At 39.3% G+C, this 27,588-nt stretch overlaps 1 protein-coding gene across 3 annotated transcripts in view; it reads right to left on the bottom strand.

Annotated features, from left to right (window-relative positions):
- Positions 1-1,810: 1,810 nt before the first annotated feature.
- LOC136883308 (uncharacterized) overlaps positions 1,811-27,588 on the bottom strand; it is a 107,182-nt gene continuing 81,404 nt past the window's right edge. For 2 of the 3 annotated variants that reach the window (XM_067155543.2, XM_067155544.2), the window contains exons 4-6: positions 25,961-26,073; positions 20,860-21,013; positions 1,811-2,302 (exon numbers count right to left, since the gene is read on the bottom strand). In XM_067155543.2, the coding sequence (XP_067011644.1) occupies positions 2,211-2,302; positions 20,860-21,013; positions 25,961-26,073 (359 nt within the window). In that variant the 3' untranslated portion in view covers positions 1,811-2,210. The remainder of the gene's footprint in view (positions 2,303-20,859; positions 21,014-25,960; positions 26,074-27,588) is intronic. The other variant, XM_067155546.2, reaches the window with a different exon arrangement.

The raw sequence follows: 27,588 nt of genomic DNA, 5'->3' as shown, positions 1-27,588 counted from the left end.
ACACAATACTGTAGTCACAACTTTGTACAGTTTGCGTCAAAGATTCCTCCTGTGTTAAACTACCCCTGGTATCTAAGCAAGAGATTGTATTGCACCATAACTAGCTTTGCCTCAGACTGTTCTTGGGAAATTAATTAAATAATGAGCATGCTTGGGTACAGCCTAACAAATTTGTACTTTTGCACCATCATCAGATTAACAGACCTATGCTACTTGCAGAACCCAGCTGAAGGCTATGGTTGATGATCCTCACCACATACACAGGGAAATGTGGTTGCCAGATGGTGGATCATCTCACACACACACATTTTCATTGTACACTGTTACGCATTTTAGCATTCAGTCTGCAAGCCTCTGTGAATTAACTTAAGTGCTTCCATAATCCTCCACTTGTAACCAACTCTGTAGCTTCTTTTAGTTTGCTATTATTCCCGATAATGGTCAGCTCATAGTTAACCCTTCCTTTTGACAGCGAGTGAAAAACTGCTTTGGTTTAAAGGTATTCTTATAAGGTCATACACAATTTTCCATGAAAGTCAGAAAAGATACCAAACTTGCACAAAATCATTAAAATCAGCAGGAAACAGCAATCTGTTTGTTTAAAAAATTTCATGGATGTTTTCCAAACAGCGGCTTACTCATTAGCACTGTATTTTCCAATTCCAATAGTCTGAACACGCGTATTCAGCTTCCTTCTTAAAAATTGTAATAGTATCACTCCAGAGGTTTGTGGCAAATCAAATTACTTCAAACAGCATCACCTAATCTAGGTTTACGTGCACATATTTCAAGCTCCGTGTAGGGTAATGATAATCTTTTCACTATAAATTTATATGAAAACAGCCTTTCTGAAATTTAACCACATCCAGAAAACCAGGAAAGACATGATTAGGAATGAGAAAATTAGAGAAGTAGGAATAGACAATTCTCTCCTAAATAAGATTCAGATATCAAGACTGAAGTGGTTTGGTCACATGAAGAGGATGCCAGTAAACAGAACTGCAAGGAAGGAATTTGACAGAAAGGTAGAAGGAAGACGACCCGTGGGAAGGCCACGAAGGAAATGGATAGATTTAGTTAAGAGCGATGTAATGCTGAGAGGTCATGATTGGGACAAGTTGGTGGAGGAAGAATGGTACAAGGACAGGATGAGATGGAGGAGGCTCATATACCACACCCGGGAAACTGGAGATGGTTTAGGATGATGATGATGATGATGCAAAAGTACATAACCTAACCTCTGAAATTAGTTATGCACACTGCTGTATCTTAAGAGAAGTGTCACATTCCTATTTTATTTCAGTTCCTAGTATTAAAATTAAGCAATCGGTTACTTCAGCCTTTTATTCTATGAAGTTAACAACTGCTGTCAGTGCACTTATTGCAAAAACAGGTTCTCCCAATGTTTGTCTACATAGGTCAACAGCACCTTGGCTTTGAATGTTGGGGAGAGCTCGCTTGTGCATGTAGTGAGGAATCTATACGGAATATGATTGACTGCATTGAACAGAAATGCTGTAGTAGTGTACGAATTTTGATAACGGAAAAACTAACATGCCCGAATTTGCCTGTAATAACAGATGAATTTTCGAAGGGCATAATAATACAGTCATTACGTTGTTTTTACAGGTTCCTAATGTTCCAAAACCATAACAAATAAAAATACTTGAGAATTTTAACATTTCCTTATGCCAAATGTGAATTACATTAAATCAAAGATAAAATTGCATTGCTCTTATGGAATAATTTTCGGGACTTGAAATTTTTCTGTTAAATGCGGGTTTACACTGCACACAATTATAAACCACAATTTAGAGTACAAATGATAAAGAGATAGAAACTTTATTGTTAGCAATCTTACAAATACATTTGAACAGATCCAGAAGTTATCAAACTGTCTGTAAAACAGGACACATTTGAACCAAGTTTAAAAGTACAATATAAAATTGAGTCTTCAAATTCCTCATTATTATTATAATACTTGTAATGTAATATTCAGGACCTTGACAAAAAAGACAATGATATATTGCAGAACTATTGTTTCATACTTGCACATCTGATAACCTTATAAAAAGAATTCAGATATACATTGCATACCATGGTTGACAAAGTTCTTGGCAACAACCTTCATTTGAATACCATCTAAATGAAGTGTATACATTTAATCTTTTTGCAAAGAACCGACTAAATGAGGATAAAATCATTGTAGCCTATATTTGTTCCTTGAGAGGATGAATGTCGCCATGTGCCACCAGTTGCTTGTAGAAACTGTACACCACCATAATGCAGTATATCTCGATTGCTATAAACAAAAACAAAAAAATACTATGTTTAAATAGATTCATTCATATGCAGCTAGCATTACAGGTACTTTTTTTTAAATTTGCATTTCTTTATTTAATAGGCCCCAAAATGAGCAAATGGTCACATTAAATATAATTAATCAAGGCAATACAGTACACATTTAACAGTCATATTAGCCACAGGATAAATCAAACTTAGAGATTGGATAAAAAATAAATTTTATGTCCACACATTAGTCACATTTCTTGTTTTTTTATTTACAAGTTGCTTTATGCCGCACCGGCACAGATAGATCTTATGGCAATGATGGGACAGGAAAGGGCTAGGAGTGGGAAGTGTCCATGGCCTTAACGTACAGCATTTGCCTGGTGTGAAAATAGGAAACTACGGAAAACCATTTTGAGGGCTGCTGACAGTGGGGTTCGAACCAACTATCTCCCAAATACTGGATACTGGCCGCACTTAAGCGACTGCAGCTATCGAGCTCGGTAGTCCCATTTCCTAATATGGAGTAAGGGATGAGGAAAGATGAAAATGTATGGTGTGTTCTTATGGCTGGATGCCCTTCCTGGTGCCAAGCTTAGTTGAGCAAGTAACGAAGATGAAATGAATGATGTGAATGAAATTGAAGGAGGTGGAAGGATTCAGCTGTAGCCTATTAACTGAAGTGAACATGGAAAACCACAGAAAACCATTCTCTGGAAATAAAACTACATTAGAACATAGCTAAAAGATAAGAATGTATGTATGTATGTATGTATGTATGTATGTTTGTTTAGTCCTCAGACCGAAGGCTGGTTGGATCCTCAACAGCTCCGCCGTCAGCTGTCATAGATGGCCTAGGCATCACTGAAGAGGCGTACTAGGGACATGAGGAGTGAGGTAGTTTCCCGTTGCTTTCCTCGCCGAGCCAGAGGTTGCTATTACATATCAGTCTGCCAAGCCCACTGAAATGCATGCACCAACCAACCCTATGAGCAATATTTTCACGCCATTCATAGCAGGGACTGGCTGCAGAAGGAATGGCATTACTAGCATCACTCATACCTCAGTCACTTTCATTTTGTCAAAGCCAAGGATAAAGCTGAGACAGATCAATGAAAGTAACAAAATTGCTCTAGCCCATACCAGAAGACATAGTGCACTGTAAACACTAGGTCCTGCCAGCAAAACAGAATTAAAAATACCAAATATCCCTCCAATTGCCAAGCTTTTCGACACCTTTGTTTTACGAAGCGTGGTATTTTGGCTACCCCAATATAATTTTGTGTTTTACTATAATATTTGTTTTCAGATTCCATTACCATATTTACGCGAATAATCCCTGCAAATGTTATTTAAAAATTTGAAAGATGAAATTCGGGTGCGGGTTTTATTTGCGTCAAGGTTGGCAACACACTCCTGCTCACCTAGTTTTCGATGTTGGGTGTACAGTTATGCTTTGTCTAACTGCAGATGGAAGAAAACTGCCCATATTTGTCATATTTAAATGGAAAACAATTCAGACTTCTAATTTAAAACTGTTTACATTTTTAAAAATAGTATTTTACAGAGTGATTTAAATTCAAAATTTCTCTGTGTCACGATAGAATGCATCTTCCGGAACGTGCAGGGGTGGTTTTGTGCACTTTCACTTCGATGCATTGACAGTGTGTTTCATAGTCGCTAAGTTCAACTGAAATCTTAATTCTTTTGTATTCAGTGTTTTAAGAATGCCACAATATCATGTAATAGGCATTGGACTACAGTGGCTATACCAAGCTCTCACAATGCCATATGGAAGAATGAAAGGATACCTGAAAATTGTTAACAAGGAAGCACTGTACCATTGTTCAAAAAAGGAAATAGGAAGAAATGTGAAAATCATAGAGGTATAACCCTATTATCACATAGGGTAAAAATAATGGAGAAAGTCATAGACAAAAGTCAGAGATATAATAGAAACACAGAGGAAGAACAATATGGCTTTAGACTGAATAGATCAACAATAGACTTTATATTTACAGTGCGAACGATAATGGAAAAACATATGGAAAGGAACAAGGAAATAATCTTCGTATTTTTGGATTTGGAAAAAGCTTAGATACAGTTAAGAGAAAACATGTATGGGAATGCCTATTGAAAAGGAATGTACCAAAATCATTTATTAACAAGATAAAAATGTTGTATCATGAGAGTAAAAGCAGTGTACAAGTGGGGAGAGGTGACTCTGAAACACTTTATACAAAGAAAGGTCTCAAGCAAGAAAGTGCACTGTCGGCAATATCGTTTATTACATTGATGGACGAAATCATAAAACGTGTAAAACAGAATATCAGTAGTGATGAAGTGAATGCTTTGGTATTTGCATATGATGTGGTGATTTGTGGAAAGGGAGAAAAGGAAGTACAAAGGATACTGCACGTTTGGAATGAAAATCTGAAGGAGTTTGGAATGGTAATTAGTAAAACAAAAACTGTAGTCATGCACTGTGGAAAAGAAAAAAAGAGAAGCCAAGTGAACATAGACTGAGAACAGTTAGAGAATGTAGAACAGTTTACATATCTGGGAAGCATTATTAATGGAAGTAATGAAATAAACCCTGAAATTAGTAACAGACTAAGTAAAGGTACAGCACTTTATCATCAAGTCAGAGAGCTTGTATGGGATGACAAAGTACCCAAGAGAACGAAATTAACATTATATAAACAGTATTTCATACCAATTGTAACATACGGACTAGAAACACTGGTAACTAATAAGAGACAAGATAGCAAGATCCAAGCAGTAGAAATAAAATTTTTAAGAACTTCGGTTAAAAGGACAAGAAGAGTTAGAATTCAAAATATTAAAATCAGAGAAGAGCTAAATATAGAACCATTAGTACAGAAGATACAGAAAGCAAGATCGAGATAGTTAGGACATGTAAAAAGAACGGGGAAAGGAACGGGTAGCAAAAAGGGAATTGGAAAGAGAAGTAAAGTGAAAGAGACCAGTTGGAAGACTGGATGGATGGATTAGATTTGGAAGGACATAGAGAAGCTGGATTGGATGTCGCGGAAGTAATGGAGCAGGAAAAGTGGTAGGACAGAAAGGAGTGGAGGAGGCTTGTTAACCACACCCGGGCGACTGGAGTGGGACATTGATGATGATGATGAGGCAGTGTGCAGAGAAGCGGAATCCGCGAACACTGGCAATGCCGACAGTTGGCAAAAAAACGTGGCTCATAATTATAATCAATTCATACACACCAAACAATATTGTCAATGCCAATGAAACTGCATTTTTTTAATGCCTAGCCCAAACAGACTTTTTTTAAAGGTGATGGGGTTACGGTACTGTGTTGCAATGCAGACGGAAGCGAAAGATTTCCTCCCCTCGTCATTGGAAAGTTTGATAAACCACAAAATTTGAAGGGTGTCGGGTACTTTCCGTGCAAGTACAAGGCATCTAAAAATGCAAACAGTACAGTAATCCAAAAAATAAAGCACTTGCACAGGGGAGCCAGCAAAATTTGTCCTCATCTTTGATTAGTGATTTTTTCTTTTGTCACGTGAGGTTATGTTTGTCAGCAATTTATCCAATTGCATTATTTGAATAATGTAAATGCACCTTGTTGGATACATTTTGGAAACAGTTCCTTCTTATGGCATTTGATACGTTTAAACTGTGAATCAATGTTAACTGCATGCAGTAATGGGTCTTAGAATATTTTATGACGCGGCAAAGGTTGGCATTTCCGAAGCACAAGCTGGCGGTTAATTCAAAATCATGCAATTTCAAAGTCCAATTTTTGCGTCCAAACGACTTCAGATTAATGAGGTTTCACTGTATTGGAAAACTAACATCCGAGTTTGTCGGTGTGTCTGCTTCAAGTGTTTATATTGCGCGAAAAGGATTATCCACAACCGGTCGTGTTAATATCCAAGTAAAAGGAGACCACACGTGAAAAGTGTTTTTGACGTGGAGTGTGACGAATTTGTAAGTAATTTAAGAGAGGATTCTAGTGTTGCAAGAGACAACGAATCTTCCGATCTACAGGGAATAGAGGCTGTTGCAAGTTCAGATTAATGAAATACGAAGGCCTACTTGCTAATTTTCATGGCATATATATTTTATAGCAGTGATAATGTATTTTAATTATCTCAAATATGTTCAAGCAAAACAGCTATATCTGTAAATTTACACATTCATATTTGCATAAAGACCATGTGTACCTCGCGGAGTGATATGAAATGTTTCTTTATGCCTACGTTACTCTTTCGGTGGAAGTAATTTTAGTTCATTTCATTTTTTCAAAATAAGCCTTCCTAAAATTAGGGTGCGGGGATTATTTGCGTAAATACGGTATTTTTATTTTGTTTTATTCTATTTTCTATTATTTTCAATGAATCCTCTCTGTAGATTATCCTTTTGGCATCCTTATTTGCAGTTGAAATCTATTATAATCATGTAATTTCAACACAACAGCTAACATCTAATTCAACTCAACTGAAACAATAGATAACAATGTGTGTATTGGAGCTAAATAATAGGTGTAGAGTAAAATTCAACAATGTAAAAATTAAATAACGAAGATGGAGAGAAATATTTTGTAAACCCTCCATTTTGACAAATAGCAAAATACGACATTTCACACCTAGCGGGGTAGTCTCACAACCCCACCAATATATCCCATCATTTAATAACTAAGAAACAAAGAAATTTGGTCAGTCACAGGTGTAAATTAAAATTCAATCATTTTAGGAGAAAGTCATGAAACCACAGGTATGTAGCTCTTCAGGTAAAATTTTTACAGGGAAAAGAATCGCCCTAGGAAAATCGGAATACTCCTCTTGGTAATGCGAGGGATGTTAGAACTTTTGCTACCAGGCGAGTTGGCCATGCGGTTAGGAGCGCGCAGCTGTGAGCTTGCATCCAGGAGATAGTGGGTTCGAACCCCACTGTCGGCAGCTCTGAAGATAGTTTTCCGTGGTTTCCCATTTTCATACCAGGCAAATGCTGGAGCTGTACCTTAATTAAGGCCATGGCCGCTTCCTTCCCATTCCTAGGCCTTTCCTGTACCATCGTCGCCAAAAGACTTATCTGTGTCTGTGCGACTTAAAAAAAGAACTTTTGCTTGTGATTTGATAGTCAATTTTAAGAAATAAGAAAGTATTGTATCCTGCACTATGAATTTGCATGGTCTAATTGCATCTTCATGCATGTGCGAACTCGAATGCTAGCAGAGTCACAAAAATTTATTGAAAAGTTTCATTCACAAAATTTAAAGATATTTTGTTCATAAACATGACCAAAACAAACAGGCTATTTTGTTTATTAATAATAGTAAAAAATGTTCATGAACATTGTTGCTTAACCGTGTTCAGTAACAAAGTTGACAAAAACATCTTTGTGTGGTGCACCAATAAACATGCTGTGCTTATTATCTGGTTAGGGGTTACCTGCTACAGGATGAAGCAGACTGTACAGCCTGCGACTCAATGCCAAGTTTAAGTTCTACCTTTACAAAACTCACAAAAGTTTTTATTATTAAAGCAAAGTTATAGGTACATGTTTTGTCCCTCTTGGAGGCATCCTCAGCCTATCAAAGAATGAAAGTTAAATAGTAAAATTAGCATAACAAACAAAGGTGTTATACAGGATGTCCCCAAAAAACACCGACAAGGCTTAGTATGTTGTGCGGGATGGTGGACTGATTGGTTTTCAAGAAGGAGCCCCTGTCCGGAAACGCAAGTTTTGGGCGCTGGAGAGCACTGAGGTCTGAGAACGGTTGTGACAATTTGTTCCGATTTAGTGTTTTAATACAGAAGGTATGCAACCCTTTAGACACCTGTGTACTGCGGATGAACAAATTCAGCCTAATAATATTTCTTCGCATGCGCTACATTCCTCCACACAGTCCTTGATGCGCATCCTACTGCGTTACTTGTGTTCTGTAGTCTGCCAGTGCAGTAAAGCTGTTAACAGTAGTGCGACATGTACCAGTAAACAGTTGTGGAAATGACCGGCAATATGCTTGCACACGGCAAAGCGGATTGCAGTGGTAGAGCTGCTGCAGGATTGTATGTGGAACGTTTTCGAAACAGACGTACTCCATATCATTCCATGTTCGTGGCCATCGAGAGACGACTAAGAGAAGCCAGACAGTTCCACGTAGGTAGCATGAAGAGTATGGTGTACGACACTCCTGTAATGTCAGCGGAGGACCCTATTGCTCAAGTCCACGTAGCGACTGAAATTCTTCAAAGATAACCGCACATATTGGGGCACGTACGCGAGGCTCAGCACCGCCGATGTAGGCTCTACAATGATGTAGGAAGTACGCAATTCGAACCCCATTTGTGATGAGCCCGATGTGCTCCTCATGTTGGGTTTATTGACGACATGCGGAATGCACACCCATCCCACACTTCGATACACTACAGCATCCAAGCCATGCGTTTCTGGATATGGGTTCCTTCTTGAAAATGGATCAGTTTACCTTCCCGCACAACATATTAAGCATTGTCGGTGTTTTCCTTTTGGAACATCATATACATATCTACAGCAAATCAAATTTATATGGTCGTAGTGGCACACTTAATTTTATTTGCTAAAAAACGTGTATATAACACTTTTTTTACGCTAATTTTATTAGTTAACTTTTGTTCTTTGCTAGGATGAGGGTGTCCCCAAGAGGGATGAAATCTATATCTTCACTTTAACAATAAAAACTTTTATAAGTTTTTTAAAGGTGGAACTTTTAATGCTAATATCTTTAAACTTTGACAATATGGGTAAACATGTCTGGTATTACTTGTAATCAATGCCAAGGGGCTAGCTAACAGTTTTGGGGTTCTGGTCCCCCTGTGGAGGAAGTCTCAGTGAAACGCAGCAACCAGCATCTATTCTCCTCACTGAAACCTGGCAGTTAGGAATAAAATACCGTGACATGATTGGAAAATGGCCAGCACACAAGAAAACAAATAAAAATGGACTAGTTGATCTGTGTAGAAACCATACTTTAATCTCAAAATCTACATCTTTTAAAAGAAAACCTCAAAAACACAAAGCATGGAAACACCCTGACTACACTAAAGGAGAATGGCAACTGGATCACATCTGCATGAACAAATATCACCACAAAGAGATCTATAATGTCAAAGTCCTCCGAGGAATAGACACAGGTTCAGATCACTATGTAGTTAAAATAAAAATTAAACTCACTCCCCAGAGACAACAAAAGCAAGCCCCTAAATCTAAAAGAAAAATAGATCCTACCCAGTTAATCAACAATGAAAATTACCAAAAAGCAACTGAAAAAATAAAACTCACAGATACACTTGAAGACTTAGAACACAACCTTAAACAAACTGCAGAAGACCTGGCTCCAATTAAACCCACATAAAAAACACCACCAATGGTGGAACATTAATGTGTTGAAAAAGTGGATAAAAGACATCAGGCATGGCTATTACATCAGTCCCAAAAATAAGAAATATCCTATCAAAATCCAGTAAAACAGAGAAAAGAAACTACCCAAGTCTTAAGAAGAATAAAAAGACAGCATCATAAGGACACACTACAATTAATTTAAGGAGAATTCAATAAAAATCAATCAAAGGTCTACTACAAACCCTTCAGAAAACAGCTCCAAAAATATGAACCCCCGACCCTACTGATGAAGGATGAAAATGATAAGTTGGCTCATAAGAATAACGGCACTCATAAGAATAACGGCAATGCAGAAATTCTGGCTAAATATTTCAACGAGCTTCTAAATTGTGAGGAACCCACAGAACTCCTTCATTTGGACACCAACACCCCAATAAAAACACCACCAGAAAACATCAATCCCCCCCACAATAAAGGAAGTCTACCAAGCACTGAATAAATTAAAAAAACTACAAAGTGCCAGGAGATCAGACTTTTACAGAAATCTGGAAATATGCAGGAAGATCAGCAAAAGTTGCCCTCCATCAACAACTTGTCTATCTGGATTAACAAAGAACTGCCAGAACACTGGACAACAGCCCTCATTCACCCACTGCCCAAAAAAAGGAGATAAAACTGACCGTAATAACTACGGGAGAATCTTACTCCTAGACATAACACAAAATATTTTCAATAATCATCCATAATAAGATAAGTATACAAATTGAGGAAAAAATAGGAGAATACCAAGGAGGTTGCAGACCCTGGAGGAGCTGTCCTGATCAGATCATGAGTCTGAAGTTGATAATGGACTATAACAGGAGAAGAAACAGAGATATGGTGATAACATTTGTAGATTTCAAGAAAGCTTACATTGCATCTATACAGAATCTCTGTTTAAAATTTTAAGACATCTTAAACTACACCCCAAGCTGACTCACTAACACCAAATCAAAAGTGAAGTTTAGGGGTGAAATATCAGAGTCATTTGAAACTGAAACTGGATTACGGCAGAGAGATGGGCTCTCACCACTATTGTTTAATTGTGCTCTAGAAATGGTAATGAGGGAATGGTTTAGGAAATGTCCCCCAAAAATGAAGATTGGCCGAAAAATCAAAACAAATTGCCTGGGTTTCGCTGACAATTTAGCATTACTAGCAGTGGACATAAAAGAAGCAAAAACCCAGATATCAGAACTTCAAACCATTGCAAATAAAATTGGCCTCAAAATATTATTTGAAAAAACAGAAATTATGCCCCAAAAACCAACACAACTAAAAGATTTTACCATAAATGGTAATTAAATCAAAATAGTAACCAATTGAAATATCTTGGAGAAGTAATAACACATAACCAAAATGAAAAAATCTCAAACCAAACTAGAACAAATAGATTAGCCAAAGCACAAAAATTAACATGGGATATCTACAAACAAACAAACAAAAACAATATATATATATATATATATCAATAAATGCAAAAATAAAACTACAACACAGTTATAAAACTGGAAGCTACATATGCAGCAGAAAGGAGGATTGGAAGAACCTGCATCAACAAAAAATACCAGAAAGATGGACAGTGGCGGATAATACCTAACAAAGTTGTGTACAAAGAGCTAGAACCCATTACAGATGCTATGCGTAAGAGGAGACTGGGATTCTTTGGACATACCATAAGGATGCAGGATTCGAGACTTCTAAAACAACTAGTACAACACAATCTCGTCTCAAAAAATACCACAACAGGATGTAAATGGATCAGAGAAGTAAGAGAGGATCTGAAGGAAATAGGCCTTACAACAGAATACACCACAAATAAGATAAAATTGAATACAAAACTCAAGAATACAAACCTCCGCTTTACCCTTACACTAAACAAACCAACAACACGCATATTTTCAACTGGGGAAAGGGAACGGAGCATCTGAAGTAGTACTGGGAGGACCGCAAAGCCCGAACAATCCCTTCAAAGAGACCTGAATGATGGACTGACTAAAGTGATCCTATGCGGTCATAAAAGAAGAAAATACTTTTGTGTGTGACGAGCCCATCATAATAATGGATCAAAGTGGATCAGGACAAAGAGCTAAGGAGTACCCCAGAAGCAACACAGATTTCTTGCGTCTCCAGGAAGGTGCGAGAAGTGGATGGAAGTCTACGATTCACTGCCCAACCCGGAAGCTCCCTGAAGAAGGCTGACAAAAGAAGGTAAAGAAGAAATGTGTTTTTGTTTTTCCCAGAAAATCTTTTCTATTCCCATCTAACTTCTTATTTTTATTTTGCTATCCCCTTGAGAAACACAGTCTATGATGATGATGATGATTATGATTATTATTATTATTATTATTGTTACCGAGTTTTGGTGGTAGGTAGAGGTGTAAGAAGGTGCGGGCGTGAATGGGTCTCAAACTACGGAATCAAAGTTAATGTAAAAGTTAACAAGGTTATATTTCTTTTTCAATATTAAGTAATAACAAAGAACAGGTACTTAGTAGCCGAAACACAATTTGAAATGTACAATTACAGGGATTACAGAGTTTGGGCTTCGAGCCCTGAATTCACAATTTTTGAGCAACTAGCCCAACTTTCCGATATACAAATTTTAACAAAGGGGCAGAAGACCCCAATCAAACCCTGGAGCACTTGCTCCAAATTACACAGTAAAGCCTCCTCGAGGCATACAACACTCCGTTTCCAAAAGAGCCACACACTCTTTAATTTAAGCCTCTCCTAGGCCACACCAAACTCCACCTTCAAGTTGTCCTCAACGGACATAAACACAGGGGTAAAATACCCAATCTACTGAGGTCTATTAAATGAAAAGCAGGTTAATTGAATGACCTCTAAAACAATTTGAGAGGAGGCGAACTTGCACTCCTAATACACTTTGATTTTAAAACCTACTTTGGCACTAGGCCGTTATTACAAGGGCTAATCCCATACTACAGAGGTGACTTAATAGCAATTTACATTACATTACGGAAGAATTGGTTGAGAGAATAAGTTCACCTCAAGACGATGTGAGTGGGAGCTCGAGAGGGTTAAGCACTCTCTATCCCGATATGTCGTTTTAAAATAGAATAGATACCAGTTGTTTTTACATTTTAGGAAAAGGTTACATGGTTGAACGCTTAGAACCCGCCCCGAAAGTTAAACTGCTGAGCAAGAAAAGAAAGAATTTATTAATCGGCCATTACCTTATCGTTGACCGCCGCCGAGGAAAGAGGCGCTTCCCGCCTCCTGCTATGTACTTAATACACTGAAAGATGGAACAGAAGTGGCCAGGAGACCCTAAAATCAGCAGTTTATATACTCTCGCGGAAGTTTCTAGGCGTTAGGGGAATGAAAACACCCGCCCACAATGTTTTTATTGGATAGGACCCCGCAACAGATACAAGTTGGGGGAAGATACACCAGATTGGTCAGAAATTACTAAAAGAAATTCGGGATTGGATAAATCTAAAACAAGGGGAAAAAGAGGGGTATACAGCCAACTTAAGCAATAACAGAAAGAAATTTAACAAGAAACAAACTTTTGAAATAAAATTTTCTCCAACAAAATAGTTCTTTGACTCCGCACTAGGGTGCGCTATTGTTGATCTTCAGTAGTGTCCTCTAGAAGAGAAAGTTCACACTTCTTACTTCAAGCGAAACAAAAACACATCAAAAGTGACACAGTTCAAAAACTCAAAATTTTCCACGTGGTGACATCTTCTGAGAAAGTAGAGAATTAATAGAGTAGATAAAGTTCAACCTTCCTCCAGAAGAGGAGTTTCAACTGGCGCAACTTTTAAATAAACGGTGTAGAGGTGTACCGCCCGGTACAGACCTCCCCCCCCCAAAAGTTCCTCCAGGGGTGACACATGAAATCAGTTTGAAACAAAGTCCAAGTGATGATGTTGATACGAAGATAGATAGCAGAAGCATTTACAAGATTTCTTAATTCAGTTTCAAAATGTTGTTGTTGCAGGTGAATGAAAGTCTTTAAGTTGTAGAATTTGAATTTCTGAAGATAAACTTTTAATACTTAGAAGTGAAGAAAAATTTTTTGCACGGTCCACCAAATATTGCTGTTGAATTCCCAAATGTAGTTATCTCTTATGGTAACTATCCATGTAGTTGATGTTGATGAAGTTGGATGGCCGGACCGGCCGTTGCAGCTTGCGTCCAAAAGGAGGCCGCTCGGACCCCTCAAGTACCCTGAGATACCGCTCGCCCGCACTATGAGGGGAGCAGAGGTGTTGAAGCGCGCCGCGCCCGCGGTGAACATATACAGGCTGCGGGCCAGTAGCAGGTCGTGCGCCGCACATCAGCCTTGGCCGGGAGGAGAGTTCCGGCTCGCCGTGCACATGTCGTCCTCGCTGGAGAGGAGGGGGCCCATCCCCCTCCCCAGTCGCTGCACGGCGCTGCGCGGCTGCGGGGGCGCTGAAACATTAAAGCTAGGCGGCAGAATTGTGTTGGACTATCATCTTCTTTGAGGGTACAGGCTTGTGGAGAGGTTGAGGGGCCAGCGGCGTGTAGATATCCATGGCATTTACTATTATGAAGCCACAGTGTAAGGTGGAGCAGGAGACGGGAGCGTGGTAATGGCCGTGGCAAGAACAGGATGGCAGTTTAACGGGTCGGGGCAGATTTTACACAAGGCTTACATCTAAAACCAAAATATTACAGAAGGGGCAGAATGCCTTAAAAGTGAAACTCAAAAAAAAATATAACCTTCATATCCTTTCAAAATGATATGAAGCAAGTTAACACAGAAATTACACCGGTTTCACCTGGGACAGGTGAACTCTAAATATCCTCTCGGTGGCTGGATTACTTAGCAATAAGGTAACCGGCGTAAGAAAATCGAGAATGATACAAGGCCCATGAAATCTGGGGGCAAGCTTGCCCGCGGGAACAAAATTTTTGACCATAACCTGGTCACCTACCTTCAAAGGGGTTGGTCTCCGTCCACGATCATACCTTTCCCTAACCTTTTCATGAGACACTTTAAGATTGGCTTTAGCCTTCTTCCAAAGATCTTTAATGTTGTCCGGATCTATTATCTCGGGTAGAATGTCATTCAGAGACCAGAGGTTAGAGAGCAGCGAGTTGGGAACAAACTTGAACATTAAAGAAGCTGGAGTGAACTTGTGAGATTCATGAACCGCCGAATTCAAAGCAAAAGCTATCCAATGCAGGGACTGGGGTGTCCCACCTGGAAGGATCTTCATGATGATAGGCAATGAGTGCGGACCTGAGATTACGGTTAACCCGTTCAGCCAGAGATGGTTGAGGGTAATAAGCAGAAGTGGTTACATGAGAGATGGACAAGTCAAAACAGAATTTACGAAAAAGATTTGATGTGAACGCCTTAGCATTATCAGATACAATATATTGGCACGGACCAAAAGAAGCAAAAATAGAATTTAGACAGGTAATGATGGACTGAGCGGTAGCCAGCTTAGTCGGAAATAACCAAGAAAATCTGGTAAAACCATCTACACATACAAAGATGAATTTGTTGGCATTTCCCTTCGACTGGGGGAAGGGTCCTACATAATCAATATACAGGCGTTCCATGGGGCGCGACGCTTGATGAGAAGACAAAAGGCCTACTTTAGTGGACATGGTGGGTTTACTGATCAAACAAGATTTACAAGCTTTTACAAGTTCCCGAATTTCACCGTCCATACCTTTCCATATGAACATTTCACGAATCTTTTCACGAGTTTTAAAGATTCCAAGATGCCCCCCCAATGGGGTCTCATGATAGTATTTGAAGATCATAGGTACAAGAACCGCTGGAACAACAACTTTCATCAACTTATCATGCCTCGAAGGGCAACATAGAACACCATTCCTCAGAACATAAGGGACAGCATGTTCCCCAGAAGAAAGGGTTTCCATTATCGGAGCCAGCGTCGGATCTTCACGTTGGTATTTCTCAATATCCCTAAAAAGCATGGGAGCATCTGTTAAGATGGCATTAACACCAGATAGTATGGACTCGGAAGGTGATGAACTGTCGACCGGTTCGTGGGTCTCTACGTCGTTATGAAACATACGGCTGAGTCCATCAGCAACAACATTTTCGGTACCTCTGATATGTCTAACATCAAACTGGAAGGCGGAAATACGAATAGCCCAGCGGGCTATACGACCAGTACGACGCGGCCTACCTAAGACCCAGCTTAAGGCTTGATTATCTGTCTCCAGGTCGAATTTAACGTGTTCCAGATAGAGACGGAACTTTTCTAAGGCAAATAAGACTGCCAAACCTTCGAGCTCATAGATGGAATACTTGGCTTCTTGAGCCGACAATGTCCTAGACGCATAGGCGATGGGTCGCCTCCCTAGTTCAGTCTCTTGAAGAAGGACTGCAGCTACTGCTGACGACGACGCGTCGGTTTGGACGATGAATTTCTTCGAGAAATCAGGCATAGCAAGTACAGGGGCATTACAAAGAGCTAATTTAAGGTCTTCAAAAGCGGCTTGTTGAGGTCCCCACTCGAATTTGATGCCTTTCCTACGAAGAAGGTTTAAGGGCGCCGCTCTATTAGCAAAGTTAGGAATGAACTTTCTGAAGAAATTCACCATACCAATGAACCTGGCGATACCTTTAATGTCCTTGGGAGGTTTAAAATCACGGATGGCCTGTGTTCTAGAATGATCGACTGCTACACCATCGGGTGACACAATATGCCCTAGGAATGACATAGAGGGCTTAGCAAAGGCAACCTTGGACAACTTAACAGTTAACCCAGCCTTACGAAGGCGATCGAGAACTTCTCGCAGATGATCTAGATGTTCTTCAAAAGTCTCTGAAAATACTACGACATCATCTAAGTAGTGATATAGGTACTCGAATTTGATGTCGGAGAAGACCCTATCTAGTAGCCTAGTAGCACAGCTGCCCCCGTGGGGAGCCCGAAAGGCACGCGGTTGTATTCGTATAAATTCCAGTCCGTGGCAAACGCTGTAAGGTGTTTAGACTCTTCGGCAAGGGGAATTTGATTATAGGCCTGACTTAAGTCCAAGATGGTGAAGAACTTGGCCTTACGAAACCATGAAAAACAAGAATGAAGGTCGGGAAGGGGCACAGATTGTAACACCACCTTCCGATTGAGAGCCCTGTAATCAATGACAGGCCTGAAACCTCCTTGAGGTTTCGGTACTAGAAAAATAGGCGAAGAATACGCTGACTTAGAGGGCCTAATAATACCGTCCTTCAACATCTGATCGATGATTTCCTTCAGAGCCTTCATTTTAGGTGGAGATAGCCTATACGGTGGAAAACGGACAGGAATCGAATCCGTAACCTCAATTTTGTATTCAATAAGGTCAGTGACACCAAGAGTATCAGAGAACACCTCGGGAAACGACTGACACAGTTTGCGAATACTATCAGCCTGCTCCTCAGGTAGATGTCTAAGGTCTAACAACATCTCATCCTGGGTAGGCGAAATAGAAGCACATGACACAGAATTACACTTTAATAGTGGAATTTTACAACTAGAAGCAAATTTGAATGTGCACGACCTAGACTGCAGATCGAGCACAAGACCAGTGTGAGAAATAAAGTCAGCTCCCAATATAATGGGGCAAGACAATTGCTTGGCCACAACAATTTAACTTTCCATGTAAACTTAAAAACACGAATTTTGACCAGTAAGGAACCTAGAATTTCTAATGGAGATGAATTAGCCGAAACGTATTGAACAGGGGAAGAGACATAGTCAGGAAGTTTACAAACCGTTTTCAATTTAGAATACCATTCAGCCGCAATAATCGAACAAACACTACCTGAATCTAAGAGAGCTGTTATAGGCTCGTTATTTACCTCAATCTTAAGAAAAGGAACAGGTGCGGGGGTATCCGCCGCAATCCTAAGACATTCTTTAGGGCATTCAAAAGATGAACTTGAAGGCTGATCGTTCTCTGCATTTACAATCTGTTTACTAGGGGCTGAGTCTCGGGAAGATTGATTAGTCGACTCAGCCGAAGCCACTAGTCACTTTTTATTATTGGCATAGGTGGAATTTGCACCAGAAGTTGAGCAGGAGGGGGTGCTATTTGAGCTTGGGCAATTCTTGGCGATATGTGAGAAGGCCCCACATTTAAAACAGCCTTGTGCTGAACCAGCTCCATTATTTGCCCTACTACTTTTGACTAATGGACATTTATTGCGAAGATGGTCAGGCGACCCGCAAGCATAACATTTATGGGGCGTGACTGGTCGGCGAGGTGGAGGCCGAGTGTTACTAAAGGAAGGCGGGGGTTCTTTCGCTACACGCAAAGAATCGGCGTATCTAACTCCTTCCGCTGAGACGGCCAACGCTTCAAGTTCAGAGAAAGTTTGCGGGCACGCCGCAAAACACAAGTATGACCTATAAGATGGTGAAATGCCTTCCACAATAGCTTGTACAATTTGATCCTCAGGGAAGTGAAGAGCAAACACCCTGGTATAAAACTTAATGTCTTGTATGAAATCAGCCAAGTTTTCATCCAACCTCTGTACTCGATAATAGTACTTTTGAATCAGAGATGACCTCGCGCGGGCGGGAATAAAGTTTGCAAGCAAGTGTGCATGAAAATCTTCAATAGATGACTGTTCAGCTATGGCTCTTACTATTTTGTCGGAGAGAATACCAATAGCATACGGATAGATAATTTGCAAGATTTGACATGGAGACAGAGAAAAAACCAGGGCATGATCCTGAAATTCCACTAGAAATCTTAAAAATGAAATTACGTCACTGGTGGTATTAACAGAAAACTTGGATATACCTCTGAGCAACATTGCCAATGGATGAGGCAAGCTACTAAATCTGGGTGACATAGTAGGTAAAGGTTTCAATGGCAAGGAAGTCAATTCAGAACGGATGTTACTCAATGATGCACGACGTTCAGATTCGTTGTCCAATGGGGCAGGGATAGTTTGAGCAGCAACGGTTATCCTATTAACTTTTCCCTTGGGAGGCGCTTCCTCACTACCTGGATTCACTATAGTGGGTTGATCAGATTTAGGAGGAACTTCCCCAGTTAACAATTGAGTGACCTTACTAGATAACTCGGAAATATTTTCCAGGAGCGTACTAGCTTCCTTCCTCTGAACGTCATTCAGTTTTAGAGACAACAGATCGTTAACCCTATTCGAAAAATGATATAGCCTGCCTTGCACACGCTTAATTTGATTTGGAGACGGATCATTTTCATCAAAAAAACTAACTACAGAAGCTAGCCCAGTAATATTCTCCGTGATCGTGGAAAGAGAGTCATCAATTTCTTTCTCTCCCAAATTGGGGATGGAAATGGGCAAATCAAGGGACTCTCTAAGCTTGTTAGTGTCTATTGCAACCGTGCCTCCAGATTGTACATTTCTAATAGTCAATTCATAGATCAACTCCTCCTTGCGCAAATAGTTAAGAAGGAGAACATCGCGAGGGCCGGGCATGATGACAGAACAACTTGAAAAAAATCAAAAAATTCCAGCAACTGAGAAAATGGTTAGAGTTCGGAACAAACAATGTTTAGCCGTCAAAGGGGGCTAAATTGAGACCCATTCAACCACGCTCTGCTACCACTTGTTACCGAGTTTTGGTGGTAGGTAGAGGTGTAAGAAGGTGCGGGCGTGAATGGGTCTCAAACTACGGAATCAAAGTTAATGTAAAAGTTAACAAGGTTATATTTCTTTTTCAATATTAAGTAATAACAAAGAACAGGTACTTAGTAGCCGAAACACAATTTGAAATGTACAATTTCAGGGATTACAGAGTTTGGGCTTCGAGCCCTGAATTCACAATTTTTGAGCAACTAGCCCAACTTTCCGATATACAAATTTTAACAAAGGGGCAGAAGACCCCAATCAAACCCTGGAGCACTTGCTCCAAATTACACAGTAAAGCCTCCTCGAGGCATACAACACTCCGTTTCCAAAAGAGCCACACACTCTTTAATTTAAGCCTCTCCTAGGCCACACCAAACTCCACCTTCAAGTTGTCCTCAACGGACATAAACACAGGGGTAAAATACCCAATCTACTGAGGTCTATTAAATGAAAAGCAGGTTAATTGAATGACCTCTAAAACAATTTAAGAGGAGGCGAACTTGCACTCCTAATACACTTTGATTTTAAAACCTACTTTGGCACTAGGCCGTTATTACAAGGGCTAATCCCATACTACAGAGGTGACTTAATAGCAATTTACATTACATTACGGAAGAATTGGTTGAGAGAATAAGTTCACCTCAAGACGATGTGAGTGGGAGCTCGAGAGGGTTAAGCACTCTCTATCCCGATATGTCATTTTAAAATAGAATAGATACCAGTTGTTTTTACATTTTAGGAAAAGGTTACATGGTTGAACGCTTAGAACCCGCCCCGAAAGTTAAACTGCTGAGCAAGAAAAGAAAGAATTTATTAATCGGCCATTACCTTATTGTTGACCGCCGCCGAGGAAAGAGGCGCTTCCCGCCTCCTGCTATGTACTTAATACACTGAAAGATGGAACAGAAGTGGCCCGGAGACCCTAAAATCAGCAGTTTATATACTCTCGCGGAAGTTTCTAGGCGTTAGGGGAATGAAAACACCCGCCCACAATGTTTTTATTGGATAGGACCCCGCAACAGATACAAGTTGGGGGAAGATACACCAGATTGGTCAGAAATTACTAAAAGAAATTCGGGATTGGATAAATCTAAAACAAGGGGAAAAAGAGGGGTATACAGCCAACTTAAGCAATAACAGAAAGAAATTTAACAAGAAACAAACTTTTGAAATAAAATTTTCTCCAACAAAATAGTTCTTTGACTCCGCACTAGGGTGCGCTATTGTTGATCTTCAGTAGTGTCCTCTAGAAGAGAAAGTTCACACTTCTTACTTCAAGCGAAACAAAAACACATCAAAAGTGACACAGTTCAAAAACTCAAAATTTTCCACGTGGTGACATCTTCTGAGAAAGTAGAGAATTAATAGAGTAGATAAAGTTCAACCTTCCTCCAGAAGAGGAGTTTCAACTGGCGCAACTTTTAAATAAACGGTGTAGAGGTGTACCGCCCGGTACAATTATTATTATTATTATTATTATTATTATTATTATTATTATTATTATTATTATTATTATTATTTAAAGAGGGCAAACATTTAGGTTAATAATGTAGACATATACTTACACAAGGCAACACCTAGAGCTGCCAGCATAGCAGGGTAGTTGACTGAACTGTGGCTACTGATGGCAGTGTAGATAGCGAAACCTGCACTCATAAGATCCATACCAAACTTGAAGTAGCTGAAAAGGAGCCATGGGCGCACCAGCTGAGGACGGCACTGGAACAGAAATATACAAATAAGGACGGCAGTTATACGATCTCCAATAACGCATATTTTATTTTTCCTTTTTGCAATTACTCTTCTATTATTCCTTGTCTTGGCATCTATCTTAGTAGCTCATTCCGCTACAGCGTACGACTCGCCACTTTGTGCGGATCTTCAGCATTATCTGTTGTCACTCAGACTCTTGGTCATATGCTCTTTGATAACTTCCATCCACTATTTCTTTGGCAGTCCTCTTGATCAGTGCCTCAGGAGATTTGTCCAGTATGCAGGCTAAACCAAATGTTTCTATGAACTCTTAATATATTACGTAATCAAATCAAGGAGGACCTAGTGACCAATGCAGCATCTTGATTTCTGCTACATGGACCTTCCGTTCCTATTTTCTAGTAATGGGCCAACTGTCTATCCTATACAGCAGCACAGATCTCGTCACAGTCTTTGTCATCATCATCTTCCTTCCAAGTATTGGGCCATGTGTCCCGTTACGGTCTTTTATTATTTTTTATTTTTTTTTGTAATTTGAGAACTGAGGTAAACTGACACTTTACTATCACAGAGTATCTCTGAAACTTGCCACAACTTCATCCAGGTGGTACTGAACCTCTGTAGGTTATCCATCAAATGCGAGATGTGATCCTAGATAGCAAAGATCAGGTAAAGTTTGTGGTTATCAATGGATAATGTTCCATCTGTTTGCTCTCTACTCTCATGTAAACATCTATTGTAATAAATATATTCTTTAAGCTTTTCAGTGTGTCAAACACAAGATATACCCGACAAATTACATGTAACTTTGAAGTTTTACCCGTCTGTCTAAACTATCGGAAGATTAATAGAACTAGGAAATACCTGAAAAAGAATACATTCAATTTTCGTCGCCGTAAGACCTATCTGCATTGGTGCGATGTAAAGCCATTAGCAAAAAAAAAAAAACCACCATTCAATTTATACCTGAAAAAGAATGCATTCAATTTATAACATAATATACCTGAAACGCTTCTTATTAAAGTATGATTTCATACAACCTGATGTTCTTTCAAGAAGAAAATATGTCATTCTATTATTAATTGAATGTTTCCTTTTTCTTTTTTAGGTATTTCCTAGTTTTCTTAATCTTGTATTAGTTTGGACAAGCTGAAAAACTTCAAAGTTATATATTAACCGAGTCCAAATTAAGAGAAAATGGTTTCCCGTCGTGGCAGAACCATCACAGCACATGAACTATTACATTTCTGTAGATTCCTCATGTTGTTGTCATCGAGATTCTCGGTCAAGTAGGAAGGCGGCGGCTAACTACTAACTACTTTTACGATTTTCGGAGATGCCAAGGTGCCGGAATTTAGTCCTTCAGGAGTTCTATAATGTACCAGTAAGTCTACCAACATGAGGCTGACGTATTTGAGCACCTTCTACAACCACCAGACTGAGCCAGGATCGAACCTGCCAAGTTGGAGTGAGAAGGCCAGCATCTCAACCGTCTGAGCCAGCCCAGCCAAGTATCAGGTTGATATTCAAAAAGCACAGAGAGATGCACAAAGCATGTAAAACAATACTGGTATGATCTCCATAGCAACTCTCCACATATTTAGTTATTGGCTCTTGCACTTTGACTTTTGGTGGTCACTGGTATTTGTCTGTATAAGTTTGAAAACAATACTCTAAACCAGTTTTTGTCATAAGCTATTTTCCTGTAAAACCAACTGTAAGAAAGATACAGTGAGTGTTATGTTTTAGGGCCCCTCTGAATCCCTTCTCCATACCCCCGGTCCTGCAAATTGTTTTGAACAACTTACAGCCATGATACCATTTGCTCTTATCCTTACTTGAATACCAAGTTTCATGAAAACCGCTCTATCATTATTCTCATTATGAACGTGCTCGATAGCTGCAGTCGCTTAAGTGCGGCCAGTATTTGGGAGATAGTGGGTTCGAACCCCACTGTCGGCAGCCCTGAAGATGGTTTTTCGTGGTTTCCCATTTTCACACAAGGCAAATGCTGGGGCTGTACCTTAATTAAGGTCCCGGAAGCTTCCTTCGCACTCCTAGCCCTTTCCTATACCACAGTCGCCGTAAGACCTATCTGTGTCAGTGCGATGTAAAGCAGCTTGCAAAATTAAAATCTCATTATGCTGTAAAAAACAGACAAAATTAAACTGAACTCTATATAGGTCAATATTTTTGTCCTGTCCTTAAAAAAAAAAAAAAAAAAATATCAGGATAATATTCAAACAGTGTGGACAGAAAGACTACTTTATATAGAGGGTTGGTCATACTGATAACTGCTTGGAAAAACATTTCAAAATCTCACACCATTATTATTTTACCAGGTGCTGAAGTTAGCCCATCAGATTGCTTCGCGGGCAAATGCAAATGGGCTTTGCGCGTCGATGTTGCTAAACTTGTACGTGACCTAAGGCCAGCTCGAGAGCCATGCCGATAAATCAACATTAAAAAAAAAAAAAAAAAAAAAAAAAAACACATTGCTTTCAGCCGGTGTCACTGTAGCCTCCTTGCTATGGTGTGATCCTGTTAGCTCGGAGGTCTGTATCCATACTCCCTGGCTAAGTTTTATTCTTCGACTGGTGCTCTGATGCCAGTCTTGGGTCACGTACAGATTAAGCAACACCACCTCGCAAAGCCTATTTATTTGAATTCACCCATGAAGTGATCCGATTGGCTAACTTCAATGGTGCGACATTTGAAATTATTTATAAGTATGACCAACCCTCTAACACTCCTATAGCCGGTTGACGTTGTTTCCGACCACACTGTATATCACATTCAACAGACTGAAAAAACTTTATTTTAACTAATTGCATAAAAACATTTAATCTTAAAGCTCCTATTTTTGACAGGATAATCTTGTGAGACTCTTAATCAAAAACTCTACCTTTACAATACTGATACTGTGTTTTTATTCTTGAAGTCAAAATTAATAATTATCGGGACCATGTTTTGTCCATTATTGTGGACATCTTCAGCTGGTTTTACACAGGATGAATTAAAAATATAACAAGGACATTAGAAACACATAAAAAAATAAAATATGATTCAGATTCCGAATGCGTCAATATAAAATACGACGGCTGATCAACAAAGACAGACTGATTTTTTCCTGTTGCTTCCGTGATAGTTTCCTATCTGTAACAAATATTTGAAAAGAGTGGGTTTTTATATATAATGTCCGTAGGTGGCAGCACTCTCGTATCGGTAAGTTGGTAGTAATACTCTATTTTGTAGATGCTACCTGCATTTCGCATACCAGACAGTGGAGGTGAGGCGAGAGGAGCAGTACACCACAATCAAATTCTGTTTTCGTTTAAACCATACAGCCACTGAAACTTACGAAAAGCTGAAGCATCACTATGATCCTGAAGGAAAACAAGCCAGCACAGTGTGGAAATTGCCAAAAAAGGCAAAAATTGTTCCATCTGCTGATCTCATTTAGTGACTAATGGAATGATTTACCAGCATGCAGTTCCTGCTCACATTACTGTTACTACATGTCAGTAGTGGCTACACTGAGGAAGCCATTGCAAAGAAACAACCAGATCTTTCTTGGAATGGGTGGCCACTTCATCATGACAATGCACGGCCTCATGTCGCAAATCAAGTCATTCAGTTTCTGGCTCGATTAAAAATCGAGCAATTTCTGGAAGGTAGCACATTTAAATATGGCCACGCCTCCAATGTGTTAAGACATATTAATCTTGATAACAGTCTTGCCAATGTACTCTTTCTTTTACTGAAGAGCTAGTGAACTTGTTGGATAAGCCGGTAACCACTTCTGAGGCAAGATTTACACAACAGATAGCATGGAGATCTTTAAGAAGCAATTCCTCGTCCTCAGTTGGTCCTGGGAATGTACAGTATAGTTGCTCCCAAAAAAAAAAAAAAAAAAAAAAAAAAAAAAGAGAACTTCAGACTGAATTTTAACTAATATCAAATGATAATTCACCTTCCGTGTAGATACAATCCTGTAAATACCCACAAACATTATACTTATAGGCATCTGTGAAAGTGTAGCTGTGAGAGGAACTTGCATAAAACAATGCTCATTCTTCTTTCAAGATTTCTCATATAGCATTAGTGAAGTATCTGTTTTCTTCACAGTTCGTAGGATTTCAGTAACACAGTCCAGCTGTAGTTTCAATTCCTTGCAATCAGCATTACTGAAATTCAAACGGAGTTGGCCTGATATAATGAAATATAAATGGGGTTGGCTTGACTTGATAGAGTGTGCAGAGGATGAATACGAGACGTAATTCTGCACATAATGAATCATGTTGGCTGAGTGGAAAGCAGTCACGAGTTTGTCTGCTGTTGCTGATAAAGACTAAACCAATGTTTGGCCTGAATGACTTGGGCTGTTTGAGAGTTGCGTATGACACACTGATTTTTTAATTTATTTTTTTCCCCCTCCGCACAATGCTCAACAGCTTTCCTATTTTCATCAGTCTTATTATATCCTCAACTCGTACTGAGACTGCTGAAGAGGGCTATAACAATCTTAGCTCAGTGACTGCAAATTCCATAAAAGCAAGCTCTTTTGAAGAGAGTTTCCACAATGATTTTATAGTAACACTTTTTGATTTCTTCAGTTAGAATTTCAGTATCTTCCTTCTCACTTATGGCTGTGGACAAGATTGTCAGCCCAGGTCTGCAGAAGACAGTGCTACAATACTGTACAAGGAGCTTGGGCAATAATAATCAGTAGTGTTCCTTGAACAGCTGGTAGCCACTGGTTAAAAAGGATATCACATTTGTTTTTTGAAAATATGTCAGCTAGTACTTCAAGCTTTGCTGGATAAGAAATCAACATTCAGTGGCATCACTATGAAAGCAGATTCATTTTGGTCTGAAAAAGACAGTTTTTAGTAAAGCCACTCATTTCAAGACGTGCAATGAAATAATGCACGAGTTCTACATGCAACTTACCATATCAGCACCCTTGATGAGCAGGATACCCATCACGACCTGGCAGAAGGCAACAATGGCAGCAAAAACAAGAGACATATAGATTCCCACAGTAGAGTAGTGTCCATATCCTTCTGGAAAAGTGCAAACAAATGTAAATATTCAAATGACCAAGAATAATTTGTGAAAATAAGGTACAACAATTTTATACTCTAAGAACAATGTGAAGGCTATGCAAGATTATTTTATTCCGCTAGCTGTACAGCGAACATGCATGTACACACACAAGCTTCTTTCTGGTTTGCACCACTCGGTTAATCAAATTAAGTTATCCATTCTTATGCATGAACTAGCGCCAATAGATGCTAGATAGTCTGGTGGTGCATGCAGACATATTTTTCCATGGATTCAAGTAGTGAAGATGAATTCATTTTAATAGACAGTCTAGTTTCAAAACTGTTCATGTTATAAGAATCCTATTCTTGAGAATATCATATTCATCTATATATAAAATAAGAGTTTTGTCTGTACATTGCTCAGAATTTGAAAAGAATGGTATTTTTGTATCAGTCATGTCCACAGTAACAAGGAAATGCACTTTTTACTTTTCCATAAGCCCTGCCTTGTCCTGCCCACGCATCACTAGAAAACGGCCAAAGAGAATTTAATGAAAATCGGTACGCAAAGTCGGGGAATAAGTCGCTACAATCTAGGCCATAAATAATTGTATTCATGCTGATAGAAATGGTAGTTTAGGGGAAGGCCTAAAATTTAATTATCAAATATTTATATTATTAGTGGTCGTATCGATAAACAGTGTAACGTTCCAGACGTTACAGTGTAATTATGTTAATTTTATTATGTGTAATTAATTCAGGAATTTAACGTCATGATATTTATTTGGTATGTAATTGTATTATAATTCATGTTTAATCATTTGCTCACTATCATTTCATTACTTTGTAACTACGACTTGTAAACGAGGGCTGAATATCCTAATATTCACTTAGATTCTTGCGACAGTTGGTTAAAATAAACTTGCAGTAGATTTCAGTTATCTTGCCACATCACCGAGGAGGAAGGGAGGACAAATTTAAACACCGAGTTCTGAGAAAAGCGAGCACGTGTTCACGCGTCCTAACGTAAGCTACCGTATTTCGACCAGAATTATTCGAACTGATCAACGCCTATATTTTCAAAGGAGCGTCATGTTGCCATGGATACTGAGTGAAAGGACGAATAGAAGAACAGTTGATATCATGGATATGGCCCGTCAACTCTAATTTCTGGAGTGGGGAGAGAAGTGTCATATGATTGGACCACGTGTAGCGGCCTGTAATTAGCGCGAGAGAAAGTTATAAAAGGGCGTGTTGGAGCTCCTGGAGTCTCTCTACAACGTCTTATTCGCTTCTGCGAGTCTCTCTACATTATTCTACGAGTTATTCTACAGCTTCTACTTGATTTTCTACTTGATTCTGCGTCTCGATACTTAGAAATTCTGAATGAGGGGTATAGCCACTCATGAGGAAGTACGTACAGCACGGCTATAAGACCGGTTTGAACCAGTCTAAGTCAATAGATAGTTTTAATCTAGATAGAAATGAAACTTCAGAGAACATTTTCAGTAAAGTTGGAAGGATTCTTAATTG

The sequence above is a fragment of the Anabrus simplex genome, chromosome 11 (assembly GCF_040414725.1).
Source record: "Anabrus simplex isolate iqAnaSimp1 chromosome 11, ASM4041472v1, whole genome shotgun sequence".
Classification (NCBI taxonomy): Eukaryota; Metazoa; Arthropoda; class Insecta; order Orthoptera; family Tettigoniidae; genus Anabrus; species Anabrus simplex.
This window is presented reverse-complemented; position numbering and strand designations above follow the sequence as displayed.